This window comes from Elephantulus edwardii, unplaced genomic scaffold (genome assembly GCF_000299155.1).
Source record: "Elephantulus edwardii isolate Elephantulus edwardi_28Jun2011 unplaced genomic scaffold, EleEdw1.0 scaffold00011, whole genome shotgun sequence".
Taxonomy (NCBI): Eukaryota; Metazoa; Chordata; class Mammalia; order Macroscelidea; family Macroscelididae; genus Elephantulus; species Elephantulus edwardii.
The window spans coordinates 1,891,826-1,904,387 of NW_006399761.1; the positions used below are offsets into that span (position 1 = coordinate 1,891,826).

Here is a 12,562-nt window from a genome sequence, read left to right on the forward strand (position 1 = left end):
TATCTCTGTAAATGGATCTCTATTTCAGGGTGTTATAACCCATGGAAAGTGTTCAGAATAGTAAGCTGTTGCTACTGTCCTTACATGGTTGCCTACTCTGCCATTGTGGAGAGTCCAAGAATAGAATGATTGGTTTTGTGACCTACTGTCTTGTATGTTAATAGTTCTGTGTTATGGTTTTAAGTTTTGTTGGGGTTTTTTGTTTTGGGGTTTTTTGGTTTTGAGTTATTGACATGTTTTTTAATCTTAAGAGAAACTGTTTAATCACAGAAATTTAAGCTTTTGCGTGTCATGTGAAATTTGTTAGATGTAAAAGCTGATTTTAAGGAAGAAAGCATCGTGGAGAAATAATAAATCTTAGGAGATTTTAGGTGTATAGTTCTATTTTCATTGTTTGCAGACCTGGTGACATACTGAATATTCATGTCAGAGTCTTCATCCCAATTTTGTCAAGATTAAGCAAAAGAAATTGTAATAACCTTTCAGCACCTAGGACAGCATCCACTGCAATACACATACATGAATTCTTGATTGAGGTTTGTGTTCTGGATTGAGGAAAGAAAAGAAGAAAATATTGGGACATTTTAAATCTTCATAAGCCCTTAACTCTGAAATATATGAAACTCAGAATAGTATTCATGGCTTTATTTCAAAATGTTAAGACACTGCCTTAGAGAACCCACTTCATGAAGTAGTTTGAGTTAAAATGATCTAATATTTGTGTTTTAACTTTCAGCTTTGTGTTATTCTTGGAAAATTTCGCACCACTTGTGAATTCCTTGAACCTGGGCATTGCAAACCCACTTCTGTTGGGCCCATCTCCTTTGCACTTTGCTCAGATTAAGACTCAGTTGGCGCTGCAGCAGCTGAATGCCATTGCCTCACATGGTTCAACACCACCTTACACTTTATTAAATCAGGCTTTCTTGAAAATAGCCATGTCGAGACCCAGGTTTAATCCTCGAGGAAACTTTCCACTTCCAAGGCCCCGAGCACCTAACCCATCTGGGATGAGGCCTCCAGGACCATTTATGAGACCTGGATCTATGGGTCTTCCAAGATTTTATTCGGCAGGAAGAGCCCAAGGAATTCCACAAAGATTTGCTGGCCATGAACCTTACCAGAACATGGGACCACAGAGAATGAATGTCCAGGTAACTCAGCACCGAACTGATCCAAGATTGACCAAAGAAAAATTGGATTTTCATGAAGCTGAGCAAAAGAAGGAGAAGCCTCTTGGTGGCCGGTGGGAGGAGTCCCACCTGTCTGCTTCAGTCGGAATGAAGCCGAGTGCTGTGGCTGCAGAGCCGAGTCCTAAAGTGCAGAGTCGCTATACGAAAGAGAGTGCCTCAAGTATCTTAGCAAGTTTTGGATTATCTAATGAAGATTTAGAAGAGCTCAGTCGCTATCCTGATGAGCAGCTGACTCCTGAAAATATGCCATTAATATTGAGGGATATACGGATGCGAAAAATGGGACGCCGATTACCTAACTTACCCTCTCAGAGCAGAAATAAAGAAATACTTGGTACTGAAGCAGTTTCAAGAAATGTGATTGATTATGGGCATGCAAGCAAATACGGCTACACTGAAGATCCACTTGAAGTACGTATTTATGACCCTGAAATTCCAACAGATGAGGGCAAGAATGAATTTCCATCACAGCAGAGCATCTCTGGATCTACTCCTGCTTCAAATGTAATATGTGATTCTATGTTTCCTGTTGAAGATGTGTTCAGACAGATGGACTTCCCCAATGAATCCTCTGATAATCAGTCTTTCTTCTCGATTGAGAGTGGAACCAAGATGTCAGGCTTACACATGTCAGGAGGACAGTCAGTCCTTGAACCTGTAAAATCTGTGAGCCAGCCTATTAGCCAAACCAGTAGCCAGACAGTGAGCCAGTCTCTGGTTACTTCATCTGTGAACCAGCAGCCTTTTTCTAAGGAATTAATTTCAACTGTAAGCCAACAAGAGCGGATCTCTCATGAACCTGTGATGGACTCATCTAAAGTATCAGGAGGAAGTAAAAAGAATTACCAGTCAGAGACTGATGAACCCTTTCGGTCTCCCTTTGGGATTGTGAAAGCATCATGGCTTCCAAAGTTTTCACATGCTGGTGCCCAGAAGATGAAGAGACTGCCAACTCCTTCTATGATGAATGATTATTATGCAGCATCTCCGAGAATATTTCCACATTTGTGTTCTCTCTGTAACGTAGAATGTAGTCATTTGAAGGTGAGTGTTTTTAAAGATCACTGTATAATACTCAGCGCCTAAGTTCCTTTTAATATGTATGCTGGTGTTAACTAAAAGCATTATGGAAATGACAGAAATTAACTTTTATTCAATGTAAGAATTTAGTATAAGTAGCTTTGGACTAAGAACTGAATTACTGGATTTGCTGAATTCTTTTTACCAAACATACCATATATTGTATGTCCATTTCTTTTGAGCTTTCAGTTAGTTATGATTTCTAGAAAATATTTCTGCAGCATAAGCTGCATATTTTAGTACAGTGTCACTTGAACCAGATGATGTAGTTCAGTTAGTATAAAAATGTAAAATGTGGCTATAACACACTTGTACTGCATACTTTTAAGAGTATATTGTAGCCTTCCATTTGTTTGCATATCCAGGTCCAAAGACAGTTAAGTAAGTATTTTCTGGCTAAAGACTGATGATTTTAATTTATTAGGAAGGAGCTTCCTAAAATAACTTCATCAGTGTGAATGAACTGTTTGAGGGACTAGTTAGTTGTAAACAGAAGTAACAGGATAAAAGGATCGAAATTTTATCCTTTGTAAAAGGATAGAAATTATGGGAGATTTTTTTAAATGAATTTTTAAGTACAGAAGGGAAGGAATGGTTTGGATTGAACCCACCAACTCTAAACAGTAGGTTGGTGGTAGACTGTTTATAGAATAAACAATTTGAGATGGAATTTCAAGTTTTACTTACTTCTGTATGTTTGAAACTCAATGGCTATAGTTCCTAACATATAAATAGGTATATACCCTGACCGCTAGAATGATCCTCCATTGTGTTTCCAAGGCTATAATTCTTCACAAGAGGAAAAAGGCCTCCCCCTCCCCCACCTCCCCAGTGAAGCAGCTAGAAGATTTGCACTGCTGACTTTGAGCAGCCTATTTGGTAATAGTATCAACAAGCTCCTTAAATATGTGTGGTTAACCCAAACTTAACTGCTGTTAAGAAAGACTCCATCAGATTTTTAAGGCTCTCATCATAGTGACGGCTTCATTTTTCTCCCGAGGAGCAGCTGAGGGGCTTGAACCATCAACCTTTTGGTTGATGATGATGATGATGATAAATACCAACAAGTTGGAACCAACCCGTATTTGACCCTCCAGTGAGTTTTTAGAAGCAGTAAATTGCATACAGGTAGATTGCCTCTCTCCCGTGGCCCAGTGCATAACTTAGTGTGCCAGGTTGTTCCTTAAATATCTATATGATATGAATGGGCTTCTTGACATTAGATCACAAATACCAAGAAGGAATGTTCTCCCCAAAGAATGGGCTTTAGTTCAAGACCATTGAACCTTTGGTTATGTACTTAGGTAAACATATCTACAGAATATAATGCTGCTTAACTGGTCCTCACCCTTCTATTGCTGTCTTTATATACCCAGCTAATAAGAATTTTGCCAGTAGGATACCTTAAGGTTAACTGTAGCCAAGGAAAACACCCTTGCTGCTGCTCATTAATGCTCACAGAAGTAATTCTCATTCTGGTTAGATTTTTTTAGAGCTCTTCAACTGGTGACATAATCTGTAGCAAATTGCACTGCTAATCCAAAGATTGTCCATCTCCAGTGGGGGGGTGGGAGGGGAATAGATCCAAAAAGCACCTCTCATTGTGAGCCCTGGCTTCAAAAACCTAAAGGAGGGCGGCAGTGGGTCAAAATGAACTGGTCAGCAGTGAGTTTGAGGAAAATAAGTTACCATACTATTAAAAAGGATAGCAAAGTCTTTCCTTAGAAAAATTTTAGAATACTTGAGAGCACATAATTGTAGCCTGTAAATTGCTATGGTCTGAATAGAGTATTAGGATCTTTGCATTTTTTGACAGCATACCACACTGTCCATTTTATTTTCTTTCACCTTTCAGTTATTTCTGGTGAATCTCAGCATAAAGAACATGACAGTTTATAAAGTAAGATATTAATTTAGAAAGGATTAATTTTATGCAGGACTGTTAGATGCCAGCAGCCCTACTATGGTCAAAGTTAAAACAAACACTTGGCCACTAAGCAAAAAAGTTGGTTTACTGAACTCAGTCAGCTACATGATGGGAGGACGATGTGGCTATGCGCTTCCTTGAACAACTTAGAGCCTCGGAAACCCTTTGGAGCAATTTTGTTCTGTCCTGTAGGGTCATTTTGAGTCAAAATTGACTCAGTGATAGTGAATTTTGGTTTTGGACAGAAATAAAGAACTATATGAAATCTAACCATAAAGCAGTCTTAAAGAGGTTGAAAGTTATAGGGCTAGGTGATTTGAGTAGAGTGGTAAACACATTAGAAAAAAGTGTGAAGTTAGACTTGAGGTGAGAGGTAGTAGTAGGAAGTGAAGTTTCTTGGTTTATGAACTGACATGTTGAAAAGTATAAGGAGAGAGATTCATCTGGTATGCATGGTGAATGGAAAAGGCTGAGGTGGTTATTCAAGTAGGAGGTGAAGTTGGCATTAACATGGTAATTAAAAATGTGAGAGAAAATTATTTAATAATTGACGATTCTTGTCAGATAGGTAAAATTGATCCCTACTCAGAACAACACTGTGGTGGGAGTACCCTCTAAAATGGTTTTTTGTTTGGTTTTGATGTACTCATCGTGAGAGCAGATGGCCTGTCTGCCTCCTGCAGAGCTACTGGGTTGTTTTGAACTAGCCAGCTTTTGGGCTAGTTCCTGAGTTCTTAACCACTGCACCATCTGGCTTTTTTAAAGCCCAGAGAGAAAGCCAAGTGAGTGAAATGAGTAATGCATTATTCATGAGTCAAGTAAAGTTTGAGTCAAATAGAGATTGATCAACTAGAACTTTGACTTCTCATTCTCTGTGATACTTTTTTGCTGCCTTGTAAGGTTGTGTGTGTGTGTGTATGGTGTAACTGTGTAGTCAGTAAATACAAATTTATATAAATTATTTTCCTTCAAAGTAACATTTACAAATATATTTCTGCAACTCTTAGTCTTTTAAAAACTATATCCTGAAGATATACTTGGAGAAGTGACAATAGAAAATGAAATCTCTCTCGTCTTGGGTTATACCTGGAAAGAAAGAGGAAATAAATGAACTTAAAACCTGTTCCTGGCTTAGAACCTGTATCTTTCTCACTGATAGAAATAATAATGGGTGGAAAAGAGTCTAGTAATTGGAGCTCTACAGTAGGTGGTAGGTGTTTTCATAGTTCATTCTGGGACCTTCAAATCTATAGCTTCTCCTAGCACTTTTTCTCTGAATAGTTAGTGTTGATTTTGGATCTTTAATAGATATTAGATAATGATACTAGAGAGAGTCTAAAACTTGAGAGTTGAAACATTGTTGCTGAATGAAGTGGGCCTTTTAAGACATAAGAGAGTGGGTCTGTAAATGTGTATTTTAAACTGGAAAGGCAAGTACATGAAATTAACAAGGCAGCTGTGAACTGGAACTGTTAGATACTATAGAATACATGTCCAGTATCACATCTTCAGTGCTCCCCAAAGAAAAGATCAAAATCTGGATTTGATGATAAAGTTTCTGTTCTCAGTATTAGCAGTTTATTCAAATACATTTTTATGATCCAAATAAATCTGGCCCAGCCAGTTACCTGCCTTTTGATGGAAAGAGTATCCAATTAATAACAAAAATGGGGGCAGTTTACATTCCTAGGAAATACTCCCTGACAGTCCCTTCTTTCTCTTGCTGTCACTGAGCCTGGAGATGCAGGGATTTCTTTGGCAGCTCCCAGTTAGATTCCTGGCTTAATGAAATAGCTCTGGATTTGTACATAACTGAGTATAACTTGCTGATACTGCGGGTAGCATGTACTTACTTTTCAATCGTTCTTGCTAAGGTAGGATCTAAAATTAGTGTCAGCTGTAGTTTAAACTCGAAACTGCTAGTTCATCTCCAATAGTGAGGTACCATGTTTTTACACAGATAGCATGTACATTACATGGTTTTTTTCAAACTGCACAAAATCCCCTCAGAAGTAGATTCTTTTTTGTGGGAATATTATATGTGGAGAAATAAGGCAAAAGAAAAACTTTGTAATGGAAATGAATAATATTTTTCTCAAGTTTTAAAATACACACTATGTAGTACCCTTTCTGCATATTGAAATGCTGGAAGAACAAAATATATTGAGTAATATGCATTGTTTTCAATTAATTGCTGCATTTTAGATAGTATGTTTGAAAATTTCACAGGCAGTCTGCAGATTATGAGTGAGTTCTATTCCCAAATTGTCTTCAAGTCAAATTTTTATCTAAATCAGAACAGTCAGGTACCCTTTGTTTCCACTGTATGTTAATTGCTTGTCTTAGTATATAGTGCACGTTTCTATGCATAAAAATACTAAGAGACATTTCTAGATATTTTTAAAACATATTTAATGCAGTAATAATGCTTTGTCATGCATCACATAGTAGTGTCCATTTGTTATGCGAACCATTATGCACCTCCAAATTTTTAATACAAATAGGCTTTGCAGTGGTGGGCTTTAACTGCAGGCCTACTTAAACCAGGCCTTTATTACTCGGGCTTTGTTTGTACTAACTGCCCCTTGTCCTGCCCTTACAAAGATGTATCTTTCAGGAGCTACCCTTGGGTACACATTGTCATTTTAAGGCAGATATGTTAATGGAGTAAATCTGTGTTAAAAAAAGCTTTGTTAACTGTAAATCTTTGTGTATAAAAGCTATTAGGTTTTTTTAAATGACATTTCTCTATATATTAAAAATAGAGTTGATCAACAGATTTTTTTTTTCACTTTGTAATAACCTTATATTTCCAATATAGTATTGGAATATTACTACCTTAAGAGTTAGGATTGTTGTTGTTCTTGCTGATGATAATAGCTTGACTTTAAAGATAAAATCTAGATTTGAGACGCTTAAAGATCCTGTTTCACAGGTGCCATCTTACCTGTAGAATTTTTGGTATTAATCTGTAATGTTTGAGATGAGTTTGGTTTTGGTTAGCATGTTTTGGTGTGTATTTTTCTTTTTTATTTTCATTGTTAAGGAAGTAACAGGTTACATTTCAGGATCAAAAACAGCTCAGGACTCAGTACTTTAGTCAGGACAGCTTTGTCAGCCAGATTAGAGAACTTTTCTGATCCATATGTGTCTTTTCTCCCAAGTTTAAATGCCTGTTTCATTTCAAATTTAATATTCTTATATCTTGATTTTTAAGATGCTTTAAAGCAGAATAAAGTATGTATCAAATACATTAATTTGAGGCCTTTTAAATTTTATGAAAATTTTATTGAGTTAAGTGCTGTTTATAATAACTAGGTTTGTATAATTTTTGAGGGAAGCACCTCTAAACCATTATTCAGTTATTCAGAAAAACCTAATTACTGGTCACCGTGAGGACTATTCTAACTTTAAGATTTTTCTCTTTTTACAATAGGATTGGATTCAGCATCAGAATACTTCAACTCACATTGAGAGCTGCCGACAGTTACGCCAACAGTAAGAGCATTCTTCTCCCTTAGTTATGTATAGTTAGCACATTGGCCGAATAGTTCATGTTCAGGTGGGATCAGTAAGCACTTTACTATGATACTTGACAGAAAAAGATTTTTAGAAAAAAAATCATCATTCCTATTTAAAATAATAATTTCATAGAAGCATGCTTAATATTTTTCTAAGGATAAAGAATTAACAAAAAACTACTAGGATGACAATATGCTCCTGGGCAAATGGATTGGTGGTAGCATTCCCAGCTTTTCCTCCTGCTTGTGTGAATTTCACGAAAATGTTGAGAGATTTACCCAGAATTTACAATCGCTGGTTACAATTCCAATTCAAAACAGGTTTTAAAATGGAAAGATGGCTTTATTAGCCTATATATTTGGAATGGTTAAGTCATTGGTCTTCACAAGTACTTGCTATGCATGAGAGAGTTGGACAGTGACTAAGGATGACAGAAGAATTAATGCCGTTGAGTTGTGGTGCTGGAAAATAGTCTTGAACATGCCATGGACTGCCAAGAGAACTAATAATGTATGTCTTAGAGAGGGTGAGACCAGTTTCTCCTTGGAGAGTAGGATTTTGAAGCTCTGTCTCACATACTTGGGGCATGTGGCCAGAAGGGATAGATCCTTGGAAAGGACATCAGTGCTCGGAAAGGTGGAGGGATATAGCAAAGGAAGGGAAGAACCCAGATGAGATAGATTTATAGAGTAACTAGGGTGGGGGTTAGGTGTATCGGAGTCAGACTGGCTCAGGACAGGGCAGGTTTCAAAGATATTGGTGGTAGGGTCACTGTGTATTTCAGGTGACTTGACGGCACATAATAACAAGGACTTTAAGCTTGCTCTAGTTTCATGACAGCTGAATTTGTTACTCAAAATCAGAGTGTGAGAACTATCTCCATTTTTTTTATTGTAGTACGTTGTTGGAACTGACTTATATTTGTTTTCAGAGTAAGTTCAAACCCTCAGGAAGAGATTGCCCTTTTTTCTTGACAGAGCAGTTAGTGGATTTGAACTGTGGGTTTGCATTGCAGCTCCTTATCATTAGGGCACCAGAGCTCCCAGTACTTCTTTTCATTTGTACCGATGTGGTTTAATATTGAGTCAAAGCTGACCGGAGCTGACCCTTCGTAGGGTTTTCAGAGACAGTTTATCACCCAGGAGGAGATTGTGCATTTTTCTCCAGTAGAATAGTAGGTGGATTCGAACTGTGTGTCTTGGGAATTGCAGTGTAGCTGCTTGCCATTTGGCCACCAGAGCCCCCTGCACATTTGTTTTCTGAAATATTGGGCAGATTTTATGTGTATGACAAAAATGGCCTGTGTAGTTCTGAGTCAGTATGATTGGCACTTTGAGGAATAAAAATTTTTCAATTCCCCTTTTCCCTCAGATCCTGCAAAAGTCCTTTAACTTTTCATGACTCTTTTTTTGTCTCTTGTGGCTTGTCTTTTCTCTAAACCAGTTAAAATGGTTAACAGAGTATGATACTATGTCTCAGTTTGTGTCTCATGTCCTGTGAAAACACCTAACCAAAATCATACAGGCTAAGGAGAGAGATTGATGTTGGTTTCCAGGTTGGAAGCTATGCAAACAAATGTAGGTTTCTAAGTTGGATTATATTTTGTTACCTGACATGAACAGAGAATGCTTACTAAGCTATAAATCTTCTGCTGGCACCTAATGTAGGCTTGATTTTTAATGAAGCTGAACAGGGTGGTTTAAGTGGGATTGAGCTATTTTGCATACTTGGAGGAGGTCTTTCTGTGATGGTTAAATAAGTGGTTAATTGCTTAAACGCATCCTCCATATCTGCAGGCTAAAAGGCCTGATAGTCTACTGTAATCAATTTTTAGACTATAGAAAACCTTTGAAGCAGTTTTAAACTGTGTAGATTGTATTGTTTCTATGAGTTGAAAACTGACTCTTTTTGTACCACTTAAGAATATTCTAGAGACCTCTGGTGTCCTACTGGTAAGAAATTGTGCTGCATTCCAAAAGTTACATGGTTCACCTCCACCAGCTGCCCCGTAGGAGAAGGATGGATAAATCTCCCATTTGATTTACTGCCTCTGAAAACCCACGGGAGGGTCAGCTTTGAGTCACTTCTGACCTGATTCACACAACAATAAGAGTATTCCAACTGCATGCATTGCCATTGTGTTAAGGCAGTAGCATAATATACTTACTAAAGGCTTCCGTGTGTGCATGTGTGTTTATGTCTATTTTTGTCATAGACATTGGACCATATTTTTTAAAAGCATATGTATATTCCATGCCTGCCATTATATTTTATGTGATACAGATTCTGTGTTCTCCATTGTTTTTCTCATCTGTAGAAAAATTTAAGAAATTAAAGCCAGTTTGATTAGGTGCTTAAGATCTTTCTGTGACAAAGTGCTTCACATAGTGTTTTGTTGAATAATCTCTAATTACGTATATTTATATTTTTACTCCTTTATATAAGGCTTATCACTTTTTCTTTTCGTTATAAATATGACTTGATCTTTGTAGATTATGGTACAAGGATAGTGAATTATGATCTACAACTTAGAATATTAAGGACAATAAAGTGCTAGACCTGATTCTATATTAATATAATTCCATCTTCAATCTCATGAGATCTAGGTATAACTATTACTTATTTCTTCAGTGAGGTAACTAAGCACGTAGAAGCAACTTAACTATAGTTGTACAGTAAAGAAGCAGCACAACCTACTTTTCTAACTTTGAGATCCTTTCTCTTTCCTGTATCACTCCTCCCTTTTTTGCCCTCAGCTTATTTTTAAAATATTGAAGGGCTAGTAAGCATTCATACACTTTTGATCTACATTTATCAGTTGTTAATTAACAGGCCTTTAAATATGATTGCATTTCTCCTTTCTTTTGAAGTCTGCTAGTATAATACTTTTGTTATTTCTTGAGTTCAGTAAATACCAAAAGAAAATGACTGCATTCTGAGGTATTTTAAACAGTCCTTTTGTTACATTGCATGGAAAAATTGATTGCTCCTTTTATAGTCTTACTGTTAGTATTTCTTAAATTTTATTTGTTCTCAAACTAGGTATCCTGATTGGAATCCTGAAATCCTTCCATCAAGAAGGTAATATGATTTTCTAGTGTTGGGTTTGTTTTTGTTTGGAGTTTGTTTTCAGGTTGTTTTTAAAAAAAGACTTTTTTTTTAAAAGAGACATCTTAGACTGATCATTCTCTAAAAGTAATGAAATTGAGGAAGACCTATAGTGATAATTTTCTTTTAAAATTAAATACATAAAAGAAATGCTAGTTCTTCTGTTTGAATGTTTACTTTCTGTACTTTTTCTTGAAAATCTTTTCTGCTAATTTTTTGGTACAATTTTTATATTTGTGAGATCTGAGATTATAAGTGGCTCAGAAGCTAAGAGTAGCTTTATTAAGCTCCTAGAATGTAGAAGCTGTGTGTAGAATAGCCTTTTGTCAGCAAAAACTCATTATTTTTTCTTTGTCATCAGCTATACTATGTATCTGGGCCCCTAGAGCACTGTGCTCAGTGTATATGTATAAATACAACTCTTCTAATATTTTAGCGTAGTAATTGTTGGCAAACTTGTTTTTTTAATTTTATTTTAATGAACATTTACAGAGATTTTGGATTTCCATTCATTCATTGTTGTACTATGGCAAACTTATTTATTAAAATAATATCCTAAATTATGCCATTATCCTTTCTAAAAATAATTAGATGTCTTACAGAAGAAGCCCAAGAAATTTATAATACTTGTGATTTTTTTTTTAAAGATTCATTGGAGGGTTGATCATCTGTTCTTGCTTGTTGCTTGTTTACTCAAAAGGCTAAATTTGGAATGAAAAACTACTTTCTGTTCTTTTAAATGTAATTGCAAAGTATTAGAGTTTGATGTTGATAATAACCTTTCTGTCATTTGATACAGTAAATGTACATTATATTTACTGAATCTTTTTGTTTTCCTACTTTATAGAAATGAAGGCGATAAAAAAGAGGATCGAACTCCAAGACGACGTTCTCATTCCCCCAGTCCTAGGCGTTCTAGGAGGTCAAGTTCAAGTCATAGGTTACGGAGGTCTCGAAGCCCTGTGCGTTACATATATAGACCCAGAAGTCGAAGTCCAAGGTTGTGCCATCGTTTTGTTTCTAGATACAGATCCAGATCCCCTAATCCATCACATCGATTGAGAAATCCAGTGAGCCCTGATTTCTATCGATCAGTTCGCCCTGAAAGGACATCAAGGAGATCAGTGAGATCACCAGGTATACAAATATCTGTGAAAAAATAAATCTACCTTTTTTTTAAAAAAAAAAAAGTTTAATGAAAGTTTACAGAGACTTTGTATTTTCATCCATTCATTGTTGCACTTTTCTCCCTGCCCATCCTCCCCAGTTGGCTCTTCTCTGTGAAATGTAAAAGAAAAATTCTTTCATTGTTATACAATCCCTCCCACCAAGTCCACTCCATTATGCAGCCTTCATTCCAGACTCCTGTCATGACAAGAATACCTAATCATATGTTGCTTTTAAACAGTTCTCTCCCTCATTTGTTACAATGCAGTATACATAATTAATCCCATCTTTCTCAGTCTCCCCATTTTACAACTGTGGCACTGTGCCATATTTGTCCTTTTGTGACTGAGATATTTTCACTCCGCATAATGACCTCCAAGGTCACCCATTTTGAATAATATGGCATGAGTTCCTTTTCTTTTTTTTTAATATTCATTTCAATAAAAACTTACAGAGATTTTGGATTTCCATTCATACATTGTTGCATTTTCCCCCCTCTCAGCCCTCCCCCCTAATACACTACCCTCTTGGAAAAGTAAAAGAAAAATTATTTTATTGTTTTACA

At 36.4% G+C, this 12,562-nt stretch overlaps 1 protein-coding gene across 2 annotated transcripts in view; it reads left to right on the plus strand.

Annotated features, from left to right (window-relative positions):
• Positions 1-743: 743 nt before the first annotated feature.
• Positions 744-12,562, plus strand: part of ZNF638 (zinc finger protein 638) — a 60,390-nt gene continuing 48,571 nt past the window's right edge. Inside the window, exons 1-4 of one of the 2 annotated variants that reach the window (XM_006880866.1) lie at positions 744-2,237; positions 7,637-7,698; positions 10,765-10,803; positions 11,678-11,967. In XM_006880866.1, coding sequence (XP_006880928.1) covers positions 939-2,237; positions 7,637-7,698; positions 10,765-10,803; positions 11,678-11,967 — 1,690 coding nt within the window. In that variant the 5' untranslated portion in view covers positions 744-938. The remainder of the gene's footprint in view (positions 2,238-7,636; positions 7,699-10,764; positions 10,804-11,677; positions 11,968-12,562) is intronic. The other variant, XM_006880865.1, reaches the window with a different exon arrangement.